This window comes from Hyperolius riggenbachi, chromosome 9 (assembly GCF_040937935.1).
Source record: "Hyperolius riggenbachi isolate aHypRig1 chromosome 9, aHypRig1.pri, whole genome shotgun sequence".
Lineage (NCBI taxonomy): Eukaryota > Metazoa > Chordata > Amphibia > Anura > Hyperoliidae > Hyperolius > Hyperolius riggenbachi.
Genome location: NC_090654.1, coordinates 52,977,154 through 52,992,631, shown reverse-complemented (window position 1 = coordinate 52,992,631; position 15,478 = coordinate 52,977,154). Strand labels below are relative to the sequence as shown.

Here is a 15,478-nt window from a genome sequence, read left to right as displayed (position 1 = left end):
GATGTTTGTACGCAACCATAATTCTTGTAAACACTACAGTATTTGTTGGCCAATTATTATTACCTCTTCCATTTAGCTTGCAGGCCAACAGATTTTGAATACTATGAACACATTGGCGCCAATTCATCAAGCATTACCACATTGGGTAATGCTGAAAACAGCTGATTTTACTGAACACTTAGGAAAATGTCAATTCATCAAGGCTGTTACCACATGACAAGCTGAAATTATCAAGCAATGTGGTAAATTAGCGACTTGTGCAGTAATTACCTTAACAAATGTCAGTAAATGTTAATTCATCAAGGTTACAGCTTGCGGTAAAACACAGTTCCATTACTGGCAGTTCTCCTCTGTCGGTATCAGTGCGGGACTCACAGAACTCACAAGCAGAGACGAATACCTATGACTGAAAGGAGCAGAAGCCAATGGAAAAAGCCTCCAGTGTTGCCAACTCATCCCTTTAATTACTGACACATATGAATTATACAGGTTTTGAGGCTAGGTAGACGCAGTTAAGGAACTGATTAGCCCCAGAACCTGTATAACTTAGATGTGTCAGTAATTAAAGGGATGAGTTGGCAACACTGAAAGCCTCTGTCTCCTGCAAGTCCAGATGATCGTATTTTGATAGGACCAGCAGGCTTCTCAGAGGGGTCTAGCTTTACTACCCCCCAGGCAGGGAGCAGAGAGAGATGTAACAAAACAGGTTTCCCCTGCCACCCTCTGGCAGTTTAACCGCTTAGGTTCCTGTTTGAAGATGCAGAGGAACTAGTGGGGAAATCACCTAAGCAGGGCACGTGTAAAGTCTCTTGAAAGTTCTTCTAAGCAGTGGCAATTTAATAAAGTTAAGAAAGACTAAGGCTCCCTGCACACTGCAAATCCGTTTTCCGATTCAGTTTTTGATTCCGATTTTCCCTAAATACATTCAACAGAAAAATGGATCAAAAAACACAGCATGCAGTAAAGATTAAAAATCGGAATCGGATGTAAAGACAGATTAAAAATTGGAATCGCATGCAGTGTGCAGGGAGTGGCTCCCTGCACACTGCATGCAATTCCGATTCTGCTTTTAAATCGGCTTTTACATCCGATTCCGATTTTTAATCTTTACTGCATGCTGCGTTTTTTGATCCGTTTTTCTGTTGAATGTATTCAGGGAAAATCGGAATTGAAAATCGGAATCGGAAAACTGATTTGCAGTGTGCAGGGAGTCTAATGGAGACTAATAGATTCAGAGCGAGCAGAGGCATTAAAACAAACATGTAGATCTAAAGGGTACTTGTCTTTGCCTCTGAAGAAGCAGGCCTAGCCTGTGAACCAGCTGTCAGAGACTTGTGTCCCCCACTGCCTCTGTATCACTGTGTATACTCAACCGGTAATAAAGGGTTTTTAAAAGGAGCTGTACCTTGCTGCAAATCTTTTGCCCTACAAGTTGATTCTACTGAGGACGCTCCTGGATCCCTACTCCGGCTTTTCCGCTCTGCTGCATCTTGGTGCAAGGTACTGTATTTTTTTCTATACCACATCTAAAGGGATATTATTATTATTATTTATTGTATTTATAAAGCGCCAACATATTACGCAGCGCTGAACATTAATTTAGGTTACAGACAATATTTAGGGGTGACATACAGCAATATGACCACGCGGAGCAGTGTTTTTCAGCGCTGCTAGATTTGGGCGCAGCCGGCGCCTCCATAGACTTCAATAGGAATCATTCCTATTGAAGCGCTCAGCGAGTAACGTCGGCTCAGTCAGAAGACGGAGCCGAGGTTGCTTAAAAACATAATAATTTGGCCTCCAGCAATCGCTGGAAGCCGAATTATTTCGTTCCCCCACTATCCATGGCGGCCTGGAGGGGGAATAGTAATTAAATCGGCCCGGACTTGTGCAGGAGCAGGATCAGCTATATACCGCTGTATTCTGCGCCCAAGTCTACCGGCGCCAATTTCAAATGTACTCATATCACGATGCATCTTACTATTGTAATGCTGTCTGTGCATGGAGAACAGCATGTAACAACAACACAGAAAACTCACACTCTTCTGCTGTTACCGACAATGGGCTTCGGTAAATTACCAAACTTCTGCCGTACTTGTGAAAATATTCATGAATTACAACACAAAAGTCTAAAATACCGAATGCTGTTTTTTCCCCACTTGTTTGTTTTTATTCAACAGCCTTTGATGAATTGACGCCATTGTGTAGGTAATCTCTCATACTACATAGAGGTGGTGAAATTGGCCAATCAAAATTGAATGTGTGTAACAGGGTTTAGTGTTTCCAGTGGCCGCTCTGCAGATCATATTGCTCCCCCTAGGGCTCCAGTAGCCAGCTTGGTTCCCTAAGAGAAGAGTCTGCGGTCAGTTTTGCTTTGATGAAAACAGTAAGGAACCCACAGAAAAGGGAATGATGGATTTTCTACAAGTTGTTTTTGGGGGTGATGACGCCCAGAGCTGACAGCAAGATTGATGTATAACTGCGTTTTAGCTTTAACTCGCCTCTTGCTGTAAAATAATCAGTGAAGGGTGCTCACCCGCAGAGCTTGGCAGGCCCTCTGCCCTGTCTATTGTGTCTGCACTGCAATGTTGACGAAGTGACGGGGTCATTGTGGCAGCAGCGGACGGAGCTGGGAGAGGCCCAAATTACACTGCACATTTTTTCCGCTTCCTTCCTTGGCCTGTATTGTTGGCCGCTTGACACAGTGACATAATTCGTGTTTATAAATTTAGATTTCCTTTATAGTGTTAGGATAATTACACTGAGGTGTACAATGGGGCCTTGATTAATAATGTAGAATACTTGCCCTATTTATTTAACCTCTTTGTACGATACAGGCATGTGAAGCACAATATGCGCAGCATAAACTGTTATTCTCTACTTCCACTAATAATAAACATGCAACAGACCGCTGATCCCTGGTTGAAAAATCTGCTTTGAAACTGTTCCCACAGCTCATACAGTTGTAAATAGACTCATACACGTTAATTAATTCACCAAAATTTATAGGGAGCCTGGATTATCAATATAAATTCAATTTATTAACAATTGTACAAAAAACCACAACATGATTATTAAAATCAATTAAAACTCTCGCTAGCGCCAGCCTAGGGATCAAAACAAGGACCTGTGGGTGCACCTCAAATACCGGTATTTAAATTTTTCTTCAGGCCTCTTTTTGCAAGTCCCTTGTGCTAGCAGCAAAACACCATCATGCAGGTACTAATCTTCAATCCAACCCGTGTGCTTTTCCTATTGCACGCCTCTTTCCCAAAGAATTACGCTCTCATTACTTGCACATACAGTGCAAAACCCTAACAGGCCGAGCAACAACCAGTTAGCTTGCAGACATAGCACAATCTTCAGTTGAGCCAAGAATTGACAAACAGCATAACTGGACAGCGTCTTCTATGATATGCAACAGTTCCTTATTGCTCATTACTTGTTTCCGCAAAGGAGGTTGAATTATCAAAATTCGAGAAGGTCCCACCCTTTTGCATGCAAATAAAATAATACATTGGAAAAACCTATAGGCCACTTAGGGCAAGAATTCAAGAACATGTTAATAATATAAAGGCCAAGGAGGAAAAAAGTCTTATAGCGGTTCATTTTAGAGATGTTCATAATGCAGATCTCTCTTCCCGTCAGGCCCTGCACCCGGATAGCGCTGCTGCGCATGTTATACACCGCTGCCGCCTCCGCGTTTGGGAACTTTGACAACAAACGTGTAGCAGGAAAAGAAAGTATCAAATAAATGGGGCACGTGAGTAATCCGCCGCTATGCGGAAACAAGTAATGAGCAATAAGGAACTGTTGCATATCATAGAGGACGCTGTCCAGTGGGTTTGTGGAAAAAACGAGCCGCTCTGGTGTGCACCATCCCATTCACTTTCATCAGCCATGCGGTTTTCCCCCTGCAAGCGTTTTAAAAAACGTTCCAGAACCGCTCTGGTGTGCTCTAGCCCCAAGTCTGAGTGCACTGATACATTATTGAGAAATGGGGTGACAAATATCGGTGTCCTGCTTACCTACACCTTGTATGTACTAACTGGACTGTTTCCTGAAGAACTACTGCTAATTAATTAACAATGTGCATTAAACAAATATACTGTACTTACCATTATTAAACACAACAGAAAGTGAAGGAAGACTTTATAATAAAGTTTTTTTTTTTTGTTTTGTTTTGTTTTAGTACTGTGATACTTTACTTACTTCAAATATGTGCAGTTTTCCAACAGTCCAGTATCTGCACTCACCTTTCCAAGAGTGAAGTATTTCCACTTCCCTTTCCAAGAGTACAATATTTCCACCCCCCCCCCCCCTTTCTGAGAGGAAAGTATATCCACTCCCGTTTCCAAGAGAAAGTATTTCCACTCCCCTTTTCTAGAATAAAGTATTTCCACTCCCCTTTCCAAGAGAAAGTATTTCCACTCCCCTTTCCAAGAGTGAAGTATTTCCACTTCCCTTTCCAAGAGTACAATATTTCCACCCCCCCCCTTTCTGAGAGGAAAGTATATCCACTCCCGTTTCCAAGAGTACAATATTTCCACCCCCCTTTCTGTGAGGAAAGTATTTCCACTCCCCTTTCCGAGAGTAAAGTATTTCCACTCCCCTTTCCTAGAGTAAAGTATCTCCACTACTCTTTCCTAGAGTAAAGGTGGCCACACACCATACAATAAAATGATCCGATTTTACTGCAATTCGATAAATATGATCGGATCTCCCTCTTTTATTTTTATCGATCCGGAATGCTGTAAAATTTTCTTCAATTTTTCTGAAGATGGTATGGTGTTGTGTTACTTTGTCAATTTATTAATATACACACCCTAGCAATTTTCTTGAGTTTCCAATCATTTTTTATCATGAATAGGGAAAAATTGAACATATATGTGTGGTACATTGGTCAGATTTTTGAAATGTTACAATCAGTCAGAAAAATTTATTGCAATTCTTGAATTGAACAGATATTTAAAAAATTGTATAGTGTGTGGCCACCCCAAAGTATTTCCACTCCACTTTCCTAGAGTAAAGTATTTCCACTTCACTTTCCAAGAGTACAGTATTTCCACTTCCCTTTCCGAGAGTGAAGTATTTCCACTTCCCTATCCAAGAGTAAAGTATTTCCACTCCCCTTTCCAAGACTGAAGTATTTCCACTCCCCTTTTCCTAGAGTAAAATATTTCCACTCCCCTCTCCTAGAGTAAAGAATTTCCACTCCCCTTTCCAAGAGAAAGCATTTCCACTCCCCTTTCCAAGAGTAAAGTATTTCCACTTCCCTTTCCTAGAGTACAGTATTTCCACTCCCCTTTCCTAGAGTACAGTATTTCTACTCCCCTTTCCTAGAGTAAAGTATTTCCACTCCCCTTTCCAAGAGAAAGTATTTGCACTCTCATTTCAGAGAGTAAAGAATTTCCACGCCCCTTTCCAACAGGTAAAGTATTACCACGCCCCTTTCCAAGAGTAAAGTGTTTCCACTCCCCTTTCCTAGAGTACAGTATTTCCACTCCCCTTTCCTAGAGTACAGTATTTCCACTCCCCTTTCCCTTTCCCTTTTCCTAGAGTAAAAGGTGGCCACACACTATACAATAAAATGATCCGATTTTACTGCAATTCGATAAATATGATCGGATCTCCAGAAAAAATCGAAACTTTTTTTTTTCATTCGACTGAAAAATCCAATTGGATTTTCTGTTTTTTTTTCCCAATTTTTATCGATCTGGAATACTGGAAATTCTTCTTCAATTTTTCTAAAGCTTGTATGGTGTGTGTTACATTGTCAGTTTATTAATATGCACACCCTAGCAATTTTCTTAGTGTTTCCAATCATTTTTATCATAATTGGGGAAAAATTGAACATATGTGTGTTGTACATTGGTCAGATTTTTGAAATGTTACAATCAGTCAGAAAAATTGATTGCAATTCTTGAATTAAACAGATATTAAAAAAATTGTATGGTGTGTGGCTACCTTAAAGGAGTTCTGTGGGGGTTCTTCTAAGGATAAAAACTGCCACTTACCTCGGCCTTCTATCAGCCCCCTGTAGCAGAAATGTCTCACGCTGTCCTCCTCCGATCCGCCGTTCGCTGCCGCCGGTCCCGTTCTGGCGCGACACTGTGTCCAACTGCGGCTGCACGGCCATGCTCGCTCCCGCCTACGTCATCAAAAGCTTACTGCGCAGGCGCAGTACAAGAAAACTTTGTGCAGCGCATGCGCAGTAAGCTTCTGATGACATGAATGGCAGCGCGCATTATTCGTCTATGACACAGATGATTAATGCCTGCTGCCATCGGTGGGGAACGGCGCATCGGAGGAGGACGGCATGGGACATTACTGCTACAGGCGGCTGATAGAAGCCCCAGGTAAGGGCCCTTTTACACTTAATCAGTTGGTATGCGTTAGTGCGCGTTGGTACGCGTTTTTCCATAGCAGTGCATTGGGAAGAATATTTCAGTTAAAACGCGTTAAGTGTGAAAGGTGCCATAGTAAAAACATGGGCATTACTTTGAAAATCAGTTTTCTTTCTGTTTTAACTGAGAGCAACTGATTAAGTGTAAAAGGGCCCTAAGTGGCAGTTTTTCTCTTTAGTAAACCCCCACAGAACCCCTTTTAAAGTATTTCCACTCCCCTTTCCAAGAGTAAAATATTTCCACTTCACTTTCCAAGAGTAAAATATTTCCACTCCCCTTTCCGAGAGTAAAGTATTTCCACTTCACTTTCCAAGAGTAAAGTATTTCCACTACCCTTTCCAAAAGTTAAGTATTTCCACTACCCTTTCCTAGAGTACAGTATTTCCACTACCCTTTTTGAGAGTAAAGTATTTCCACATCCCTATCCACGAGTAAAGTATTTCCACTCCCCATTCCAAGAGTACAGTATTTCCACTCCCCTTTCCTAGAGTAAAGTATTTCCACTCCCCTTTCCAAGAGTAAAGTATTTCCACTTCACTTTCCAAGAGTACAGTATTTCCACTCCCCTTTCCTAGAGTAAAGTATTTCCACTCCCCTTTCCTAGAGTGAAGTATTTCCACTCCCCTTTCCTAGAGTAAAGTATTTCCACTCCCCTTTCCTAGAGTAAAGTATTTCCACTCCCCTTTCCAAGAGTAAAGTATTTCCACTCCCCTTTTTGAGAGTAAAGTATATTCACTCCCCTTTCCAAGAGTACAGTATTTCCACTCCCCTTTTTGAGAGTAAAGTATTTCCACTCCCCATTCCAAGAGTACAGTATTTCCACTCCCCTTTCCAAGAGTAAAGTATTTCCACTTCACTTTCCATGAGTACAGTATTTCCACTCCCCTTTCCTAGAGTAAAGTATTTCCACTCCCCTTTCCTAGAGTAAAGTATTTCCACTCCCCTTTCCTAGAGTAAAGTATTTCCACTCCCCTTTCCTAGAGTAAAGTATTTCCACTCCCCTTTCCAAGAGTAAAGTATTTCCACTCCCCTTTTTGAGAGTAAAGTATATTCACTCCCCTTTCCAAGAGTACAGTATTTCCACTTCCCTTTCCAAGAGTACAGTATCTCCACTTCCCTTTCCTAGAGTACAGTATTTCCACTTTCCAAGCATACAGTATCTCCACTTCCCTTTCCAAGAGTACGGTATCTCGACTTCCCTTTCCAAGAGTGAAGTATTTCAACCCCCCTTTCCAAGAGTAAAGTATCTCCACTCTGCTTTCCAAATGTACAGTATTTCCTCCCCATGACCATATATAGGTGAAGATAGATTGAGGGCTTGAAAGCCCTTACAGGCTAATTGGAGGATTTTCATGTCCGGTTTAGGGTTCTTGAAGGGTGAAGTAGGTTTAATAAAATTGGGCTAGCACTGCCAATACAGTTAGAGGTTAGTGTTAACCATCATATAATTTTCTCCACTTCAAAGTGGCATGTGATATTTTGTAATCTATAAACTGCCAGTCCGCTGATCACCCTTTAATAAATCTGGACATTTGCAGACTTCCAGAATAGTGCCATCACTGGAGATGATGAAAGTTCAGTTTTACAGTGAAGCAGACACACCATCAAGTTCTTGGTGCTTGATGAGGTGACTATGGCAAAGTCACTCTTCATAGCAATAGTAAACACAGTTCATCAGCTCACTAGCAGTAGTTTCAAATACACTGCACTTTTATTGTGCAATTGTTCCACAGATAGTTCCTATAGCACAATAAATGTGTGGTGCATTTGAAACTACTGCTGGTCAAACACAAGGAATCCAGCGCAGGAGATTTGGGCTCAGCTGGCGCCACCATAGACCGTAATAGGAATTACGGCTATAGCGACGCACAGTGAGTAAGTTAGGCGCCATCAGATGACGGAGCTGAAGTTACTTTTAAAACACTGTAATGTGGGCGCCAGCGAATTACATCATTCGCCACTATCCACGTGGACCTGGATGGGGAATAGTAAGTAATGCCGCCTGGACTTGTGCATGAGCAGTGTAAGCCGTATATCGACTGTATCCTGTGCCCAAGTCTCCCGGTGGCGATTTCCTTCGTACGGCTGCTGATGTACTGATGAACTGTGTTTACCATGGTGATGAAAGTTGCTGTGGTATACAGTAAGTTCGCCAGTTGCAGACTTCCATCCTATAATGCCCAGCATGACCTATGACTTAAAGCAAGCTGACCAATAGGAATGGAATTCACTGAGGTGACCAGGTTTGGGAACCACAGTCACTTTGGGACACTCTAATTCATGAACTTTAGTGGTCAAATGACTTCAGGTCAGAGGTCATGCTGGACACAGTGGTGTAGCAATAAGAAATGCAGAGGTTGCGACCACACTGGGTCCCTTGGGCCAGAGGGCCCCTCCCCTCAACTACAGTATTAGCTCTTTATTGGTGCTGATAATGATCATTTCTATTGATGCTTTGCATAGTGGTAATCATTAACACACTGTTTCCCATCCCCTTCTTGCACCTCTAATACTGTGGCGGTCCTTGGCAAGTTTGAGTGCTTCGTGGGCCCAATGCAAAACCTGCAATGAGGCCCAAAGCTCCTTAGCTACGCCACTGGCTGGACATTATGCGATGGACGTTTACCACTGGTGAGCCCACGTTGCTGCAAATTCCACCCCTCATCCATCGTTTCTGCAGATGACCCCTTTATAAAGAAGCCTCTAGGTGTCACTAGTGGACATGGATAAATGTAAGCTACAGGCAATGTCTTGGCTTGTGCTAATCCGGTGTCTTTGTGCTGTACCACTCTGCTCACCCCGCTGCAGACAGGCCTGTGTTTATTTAGGAAGTCGCAAGATTTATTGTCCGTGTAGCTTTTTATTAAGCCCAGTTTGGTTCCTGTCAGCCCCTCGCTCTCCATGCACCCGACTCACAATGGTCCTTTCATTTGTCTGAGTATAGGAACCCCTAGATATGGACCCTGGATACACCTGCTGTTTACTCTGCATCCCTAGTGACCTGCTGCAGTCACAATATGCTGCTAAGGGACGTGTAGTTGTTAGCTAGTAAATCCATAACAGAAATCTGCATGCCATAGCCTTGAGTATGGAAAAATGAGGTATAGCGGACCTCAAAACATACTAAGTTATTGATACAGTAGAATCTCATTACAGTGAACTGTTATATAGTAAACCTCTGGATATAGTAAAATCAGTCATCAGGCCCCAGCAAATGCGTCTGTATAAATATACAAAATGTCCACAAAGTGAGCAAGCACCAGTCTTCACAAGTAATAAGCTAATCAATATATACAAGAAAATTATGATTATGATATGTGTGTGCAGAAAAGGATCCCAAAACATATTCACAACCAGACAAAGGAGGATCCCCAAAAACCGCACCACACAAAATATATATATATATATATATATATATATATATATATATATATATTATCAATAATAGGAATAAGCTTTATTGTCACAAATGGTTACAAAATATAAAAGCAAGTGAACCAGAGACGAAGCATCCTCATGTATTTTACCATATATATCAGTGGGAACATTAGAGAAAACACCTACCCTGCTTTCTGTTTCATTCTTTACTGTTCAGCTTGCTTCTTATCAGCCCAGATAAAATCCCCAACTGAGCATTCAGTCTGGCTTTGCTATAATGACTCAGCTATAATGATTCCTGAGCAGAGCCACAAGGGGGCAGGCTTGGGCTTGAAAAGACAGCACAGAAGACAGACTCAGCTATAAAGATTCCTGAACAAAGCCAGACTGAATGCTCAGTCGGGGATTTTATCAGGGGTGATGATTTTACTGTAGTTATGCTTGTGCTGGAGAAACCACACCAGTTAAAGAGGAACCATAACAACATAGAGTGCAATGCAGTAAATTATTCAGGATACCCACTTTTACGTTAAACATCCTGGTTTCAGCATCTGAAACACTTCCTATAGCTCTATATTGCTGTATATAGCCACGCCCTCCCACTGAGGCTTAGGCCCTAGGATGTTTATTATGTGAAATCCCCACCCCAAAACACCACACAAGTATTCTGGAAGACCAAAGATCTTTTCTACTGGCTTTAGAACTCTCAGTAAACAACCGTTCTATACAGATCACTTGGCAGAACTAAAGATGTCACCACCAGTGATACATTTCAGAATGTAAATCAAGGTAAGGAAAGATTTTACAATGGGTAAACACTAACTAAATACTCAATAAATTAATATATAAAAAAGAAGCAAAGTTATTAATTATGTTATTTTCACTATAGTTCCTCTGTAATATAGTTAAATATAGAAATTAAATGATAATAATAATCTCATTTCTCTCTCCTCTCCCAGGAGCGGAAAAAGCGTGGCGACGCCAACAATGACCTGTTCTTGGCTGATGTCTACACGTATCAGGGCAAGTTCCATGAAGCGGCCAAACTCTACAAGAAGGGCGGGCGAGAGAACCGGGCGCTGGACATGTACACAGACCTGCGCATGTTTGAGTATGCCAAGGTATTGTGGCTCTAATTCTGCACTGGACTTCCTTTAGCACGGGGGTGCTCAGACTTTTAGGCCAAGGGCCATACCATCATTCTTGAAAGTGCTAGGGGGCCAAACTAGCAAAATTAAAAAAAAAATTGCTGATTGCTGTCAGGTATACTATGCCTGTGACATTTTGTCATAAAACATTTCCATGGGAAATAAACCATATACCGTGTGCAGTTAGCACAGTGGCAGCTGCTAATCAGTGGCTGTTACTGCTGCTGGCACAGTGGCAGCTGCTAATCAGTGGCTGTTACTGCTGCTGGCACAGTGGCAGCTGCTAATCAGAGGCTGTTACTGCTGCTGGCACAGTGGTGGCTGCTAATTAGTGCCTGTTACTACTGCTGGCACAGCGGTGGCTGCTAATCAGTGGCTGTTACTGCTGCTGGCACAGCAGCGGCTGCTAATCAGTGGCTGTTACTGATGCTGGCACAGTGGCAGCTGCTAATTAGTGGCTGTAACTGCTGCTGGCACAGCGGCTGCTACTGCTGCTGGCACAGTGGCAGCTGCTAATCAGTGGCTGTTACTGCTGCTGGCACAGTGGCAGCTGCTAATTAGTGGCTGTAACTGCTGCTGGCACAGCGGCTGCTGCTAATCAGTGGCTGCTACTGCTGCTGGCACAGTGGCAGCTGCTAATCAGTGGCTGTTACTGATGCTGGCACAGTGGCAGCTGCTAATTAGTGGCTGTAACTGCTGCTGGCACAGTGGCAGCTGCTAATCAGTGGCTGTTACTGCTACTGGCACAGTGGCGGCTGCTAATCAGTGGCTGTTACTGCTGGTGGCACAGTGGCGGCTGCTAATCAGTGGCTGTTACTGCTGCTGGCACAGTGGCAGCTGCTAATCAGTGGCTGTTACTACTGCTGGCACAGTGGCAGCTGCTAATCAGTGGCTGTTTCAGCTGCTAGCATAGAGACGGCTCAGTGGTTGCTACTGCTGGTGGCAAATCAGTGTACTGCTACACTGGTGGTTGATAACCTACAGGCGAGCAAAGGGGAGGCAGAGCGGTGATACAAGGTGGCCCCTGCATGTGGTGCTGCAGCTACAGCTTATGGACCACTTGGAATTAACAACTGTAGAGAGCTTCAGGAGTCAACAGAAAATGCTTGGCGGGCCACATTTGGCCCCTGGGCTGGACTCTGAACATGCCTGCTTTAGGAGCAACCCAGTGACAAAGACATGATCAGTGACTTGAATGCTCTGTTCTGTAGCAGCTGTAGTTCTACAGCTCAGGGGAACTACAAATTCCATCATTCCCTACACTAGCTGATGCAACAGGCTAGTAGCTGTACATCATCAACATCTGACAGTTCCAGAAGTTAGGGGAGATTGCCTTGAGGGTATCAGGGTAACTAAAGCTAGATTTTTGAAAAGTATAATGCTTGTAAACTGTAGACATATGCTCTCTGACACAATTATTGTTGACTAGGCCTAAGGCCCGTTTGAAAACGGGTGCTAGGCTGTGGCCGTCACCCCTTTGAACTTCTCTCTCTCTCCCCTACATAAGCTGCGCAAGCACATGCCCGCCACCCTTCTGGCCCCGTTCTCCTCTGCTGCGCGTCATTCCCCTTGGCAGTGTCTCTGCGACCCTGCATATGCGCACGACTGAAAAAGCACTGACACAGGGACGCGGGACGCAGAGACACTTGCCTATTAGGTAGGATTGTTGGTTTGGGCGACAGTTTTGGAATAATAGCTGTACAGCAGGGGTAGGGAACCTATTGCTCGTAAGCCAGATGTGGCTCTTTTGATGGCTACATCTGGCTCACAGACAAATCAGTAAAGGTTGATTCACTAAGCTACAACTGTTCAAGCTGCGCAGCTTAGTGCGGCAGTGCAAGTAAAATTTTCAAAGTAGGCATGCTACTGCTGTAGCGTGAACCACTAACTTACTCACACTACCCCAAAACTAACAGCTGCTCCAATTGTCCCACTCTGGTCCCTGTCAGGTCCAGTGACTTTGTAGGATGAGATCCCCAACTTTGATTGGCGCAATAGGCTGCCTGTCACTTGACAGGCAGGGGTGGAGGGGGTGGAGTGGAGTGAACAGCGCTATACGGTGGGATCTTCCATCAAAGTTCCTGCAAAGAAAGACAGAAAGAAGATGCCAGAAGAGGCAATCTCTCTTGGCGTATTACCAAAGTGGGGGCCAGGAACAATGGGGGACATCTGTATACACTTCAGATTTCTGGCCGCAATGGTCTAGGGAAATCAAAAGCGTGTATGTAACTTTGTGATTGCAATATTAATCAGAAACGATCATTTGAAAGACAGCTGCTATGCTATTCGATCAGATTAAAGGACAACTGAAGAGAGAGGTATATGGAGGCTGCCATGTTCTCACTTCAGTTGCTTCTTACTTCAGTTCCTTTTTAATGGAATCAGTCCAAAAAACAGATCAGTTCTATCAATCTGATCAAATTGCATACCAGCTTTTGTTTAATTAGTGGGCCCGAATTATAATTTCCTATTGATATTACTATTGAATCGGATGATGGTCAATCGTCCAGAGAATCTTATCATTAATGGTCACCTTTTAGGCTGAGTTCACATAAGCAAAAAATGTTTTGTCTAGGCGAGCTAAACGAAGCGGATTGGCGTATATGCAAGCGGCAAGTACATGTATCCGGCGATCAGGCGATCCCCACCAGTGTTGGATACCGGGGACTTTGCTGTATATCAGGCTTTCTCAGCTAGGGCTTTATTGTGAGAATTGGTCAAAATTATCGATCTTACTGAACGGAAGATTTCAATTCGAATGGAGGCGGGACAGAAGCAGCGGTAGATCGACTGCCCATAGCGTTGTACTGCATCGAGCAGCTCAATAGATTTTCAATAGTTTTCATGCTGAAATCTATGTCATCTCCAGGGGCAGTGTGTGAAAAAAATAGATCCCTTTGTGGGCAGATTCAGATCAGAGAGGAATCGATCTTTTTGCCACATCAAGTGGCAATCTATAAATGTATGGGCAGCTTTAGACCTCTCAAGCAGCAATAAGGTGGTAAAGTTTGAAGATCTTCCTGCATCGAGTAAAACTTGTAGGCTTCATAAAATTGGCATTATCTAGCCCTTTTGAAGTTTTGTTAAATTGAACCCGAGGTGAGAGGGATGCCATGTTTATTTCCTTTTAAACAATACCAGTTGCCTGGCAGTCCTACTGATCTTTCATGCATCAGTAGTGTCTGAACAAGTGAGGCTTCAGTCAGAAATATCTGATCTGCATGCTCTTTCACGGTCTATGACTAAAACTATAAGAAGCAGAGGATCAGCGAGATAGACAGGCAACTGGCATTGTTTAACAGGAAATAAATATGCCAGCCTCCACATCACTTTCACCTCAGGTTCCCTTTAAATAGCCCAGGAGAGAGACAGCTGATGCCACTTTGGGCATGTGACTTCCATCAGGAGTTGCTGAGTCCTGTTATGCTACATAGTGACGGAGGCGCTATTTTTGGCTAAGAGCTCAGAAAAGCTGCCCCTTCTTGAAGAAGCAGGTGAATACCTGTGAAACACTTTGCCTGTTTGGAGCATACCATTAAAGTTTCATTTGTGCTGATTCTTGACTTTCCGAGTCCTTTTTGGGGAGGTAAGTCCACCTTCAATTCCCTTTTTAAACAGTTTTTAGTGTATTTTACTGTATTTGGCGTCTCTGTTCCAGCCATTCAGTTACTGTTATGATACATGCAGGATTGCTGAATAGATCTGTATACTGACCGCTATTTCTTCTCCAGGAGTTCCTGGCATCTGGAGATCCAAAAGAGACCAAGAATCTGATCACAAAGCAGGCTGACTGGGCGCGAAATATCCGGGAGCCGAAAGCAGCGGCTGAAATGTACCTGACGGCTGGAGAACATATGAAGGCCATCGAGCTGAGTGGGGACCATGGCTGGGTGGAGATGTGAGTTTACTTCCTCTGTAAATCTAGACAGATGAGTACATCTTACTATTCTTATTATTGATTTAGAAAGCGCCAACATATTCCTTGGCACTGTACAAAGTAAGAAAGAAACATAGGGTACATAATACAGACAATGGTATACACCTGTGGACAAAATACAGAATCCGTACAAAACACAGAATTGGCAATTGCAGTGACAAAAGTAACATGATGAATAAAATGACAAGACGCAAAAGGGTAAGAGAGTCCAGCCTTTGTAAGTTTACAAGCTAAAGGAATGGGGGGTTATATGCAATATTCATACCTAGAGGCAGTGCGTTTTAGATTATCTAGTAGGAGTGCAGCGTATCCTCAGGTCAAAGGCGAATGGCCTAAGGTAGGAACATTTCAGAAAAAGTGAGTTTTGGCTGTGGGGCTGGGTGAACGTTTCAACCGCAAGATGTTTCTTGCATGGAGAGCAATTTTCAACTTGACTCACAGCATTTCTATGGGATTAAGGTCAAGGCTTTTAACTAGGCTTATTCACAACCTGTCATTCCTTTTTTGACAGCCATTGCTTTGTTGGATTAATTGGAATGTCTGTTTTTTCTGTGTGTTTACTGTACAATGTGGGTGTTTACAGCGACAGTGAAGCACACTTTTATTGT

General features: G+C 43.1%; 1 protein-coding gene across 3 annotated transcripts in view; it reads left to right on the top strand.

The window, feature by feature from the left end:
* IFT122 (intraflagellar transport 122) overlaps positions 1-15,478 on the top strand; it is a 148,878-nt gene that overhangs the window by 75,965 nt on the left and 57,435 nt on the right. For all 3 annotated transcript variants that reach the window (XM_068252766.1, XM_068252767.1, XM_068252765.1), the window contains 2 exons: positions 10,745-10,906; positions 14,665-14,831. In XM_068252766.1, coding sequence (XP_068108867.1) covers positions 10,745-10,906; positions 14,665-14,831 — 329 coding nt within the window. The remainder of the gene's footprint in view (positions 1-10,744; positions 10,907-14,664; positions 14,832-15,478) is intronic.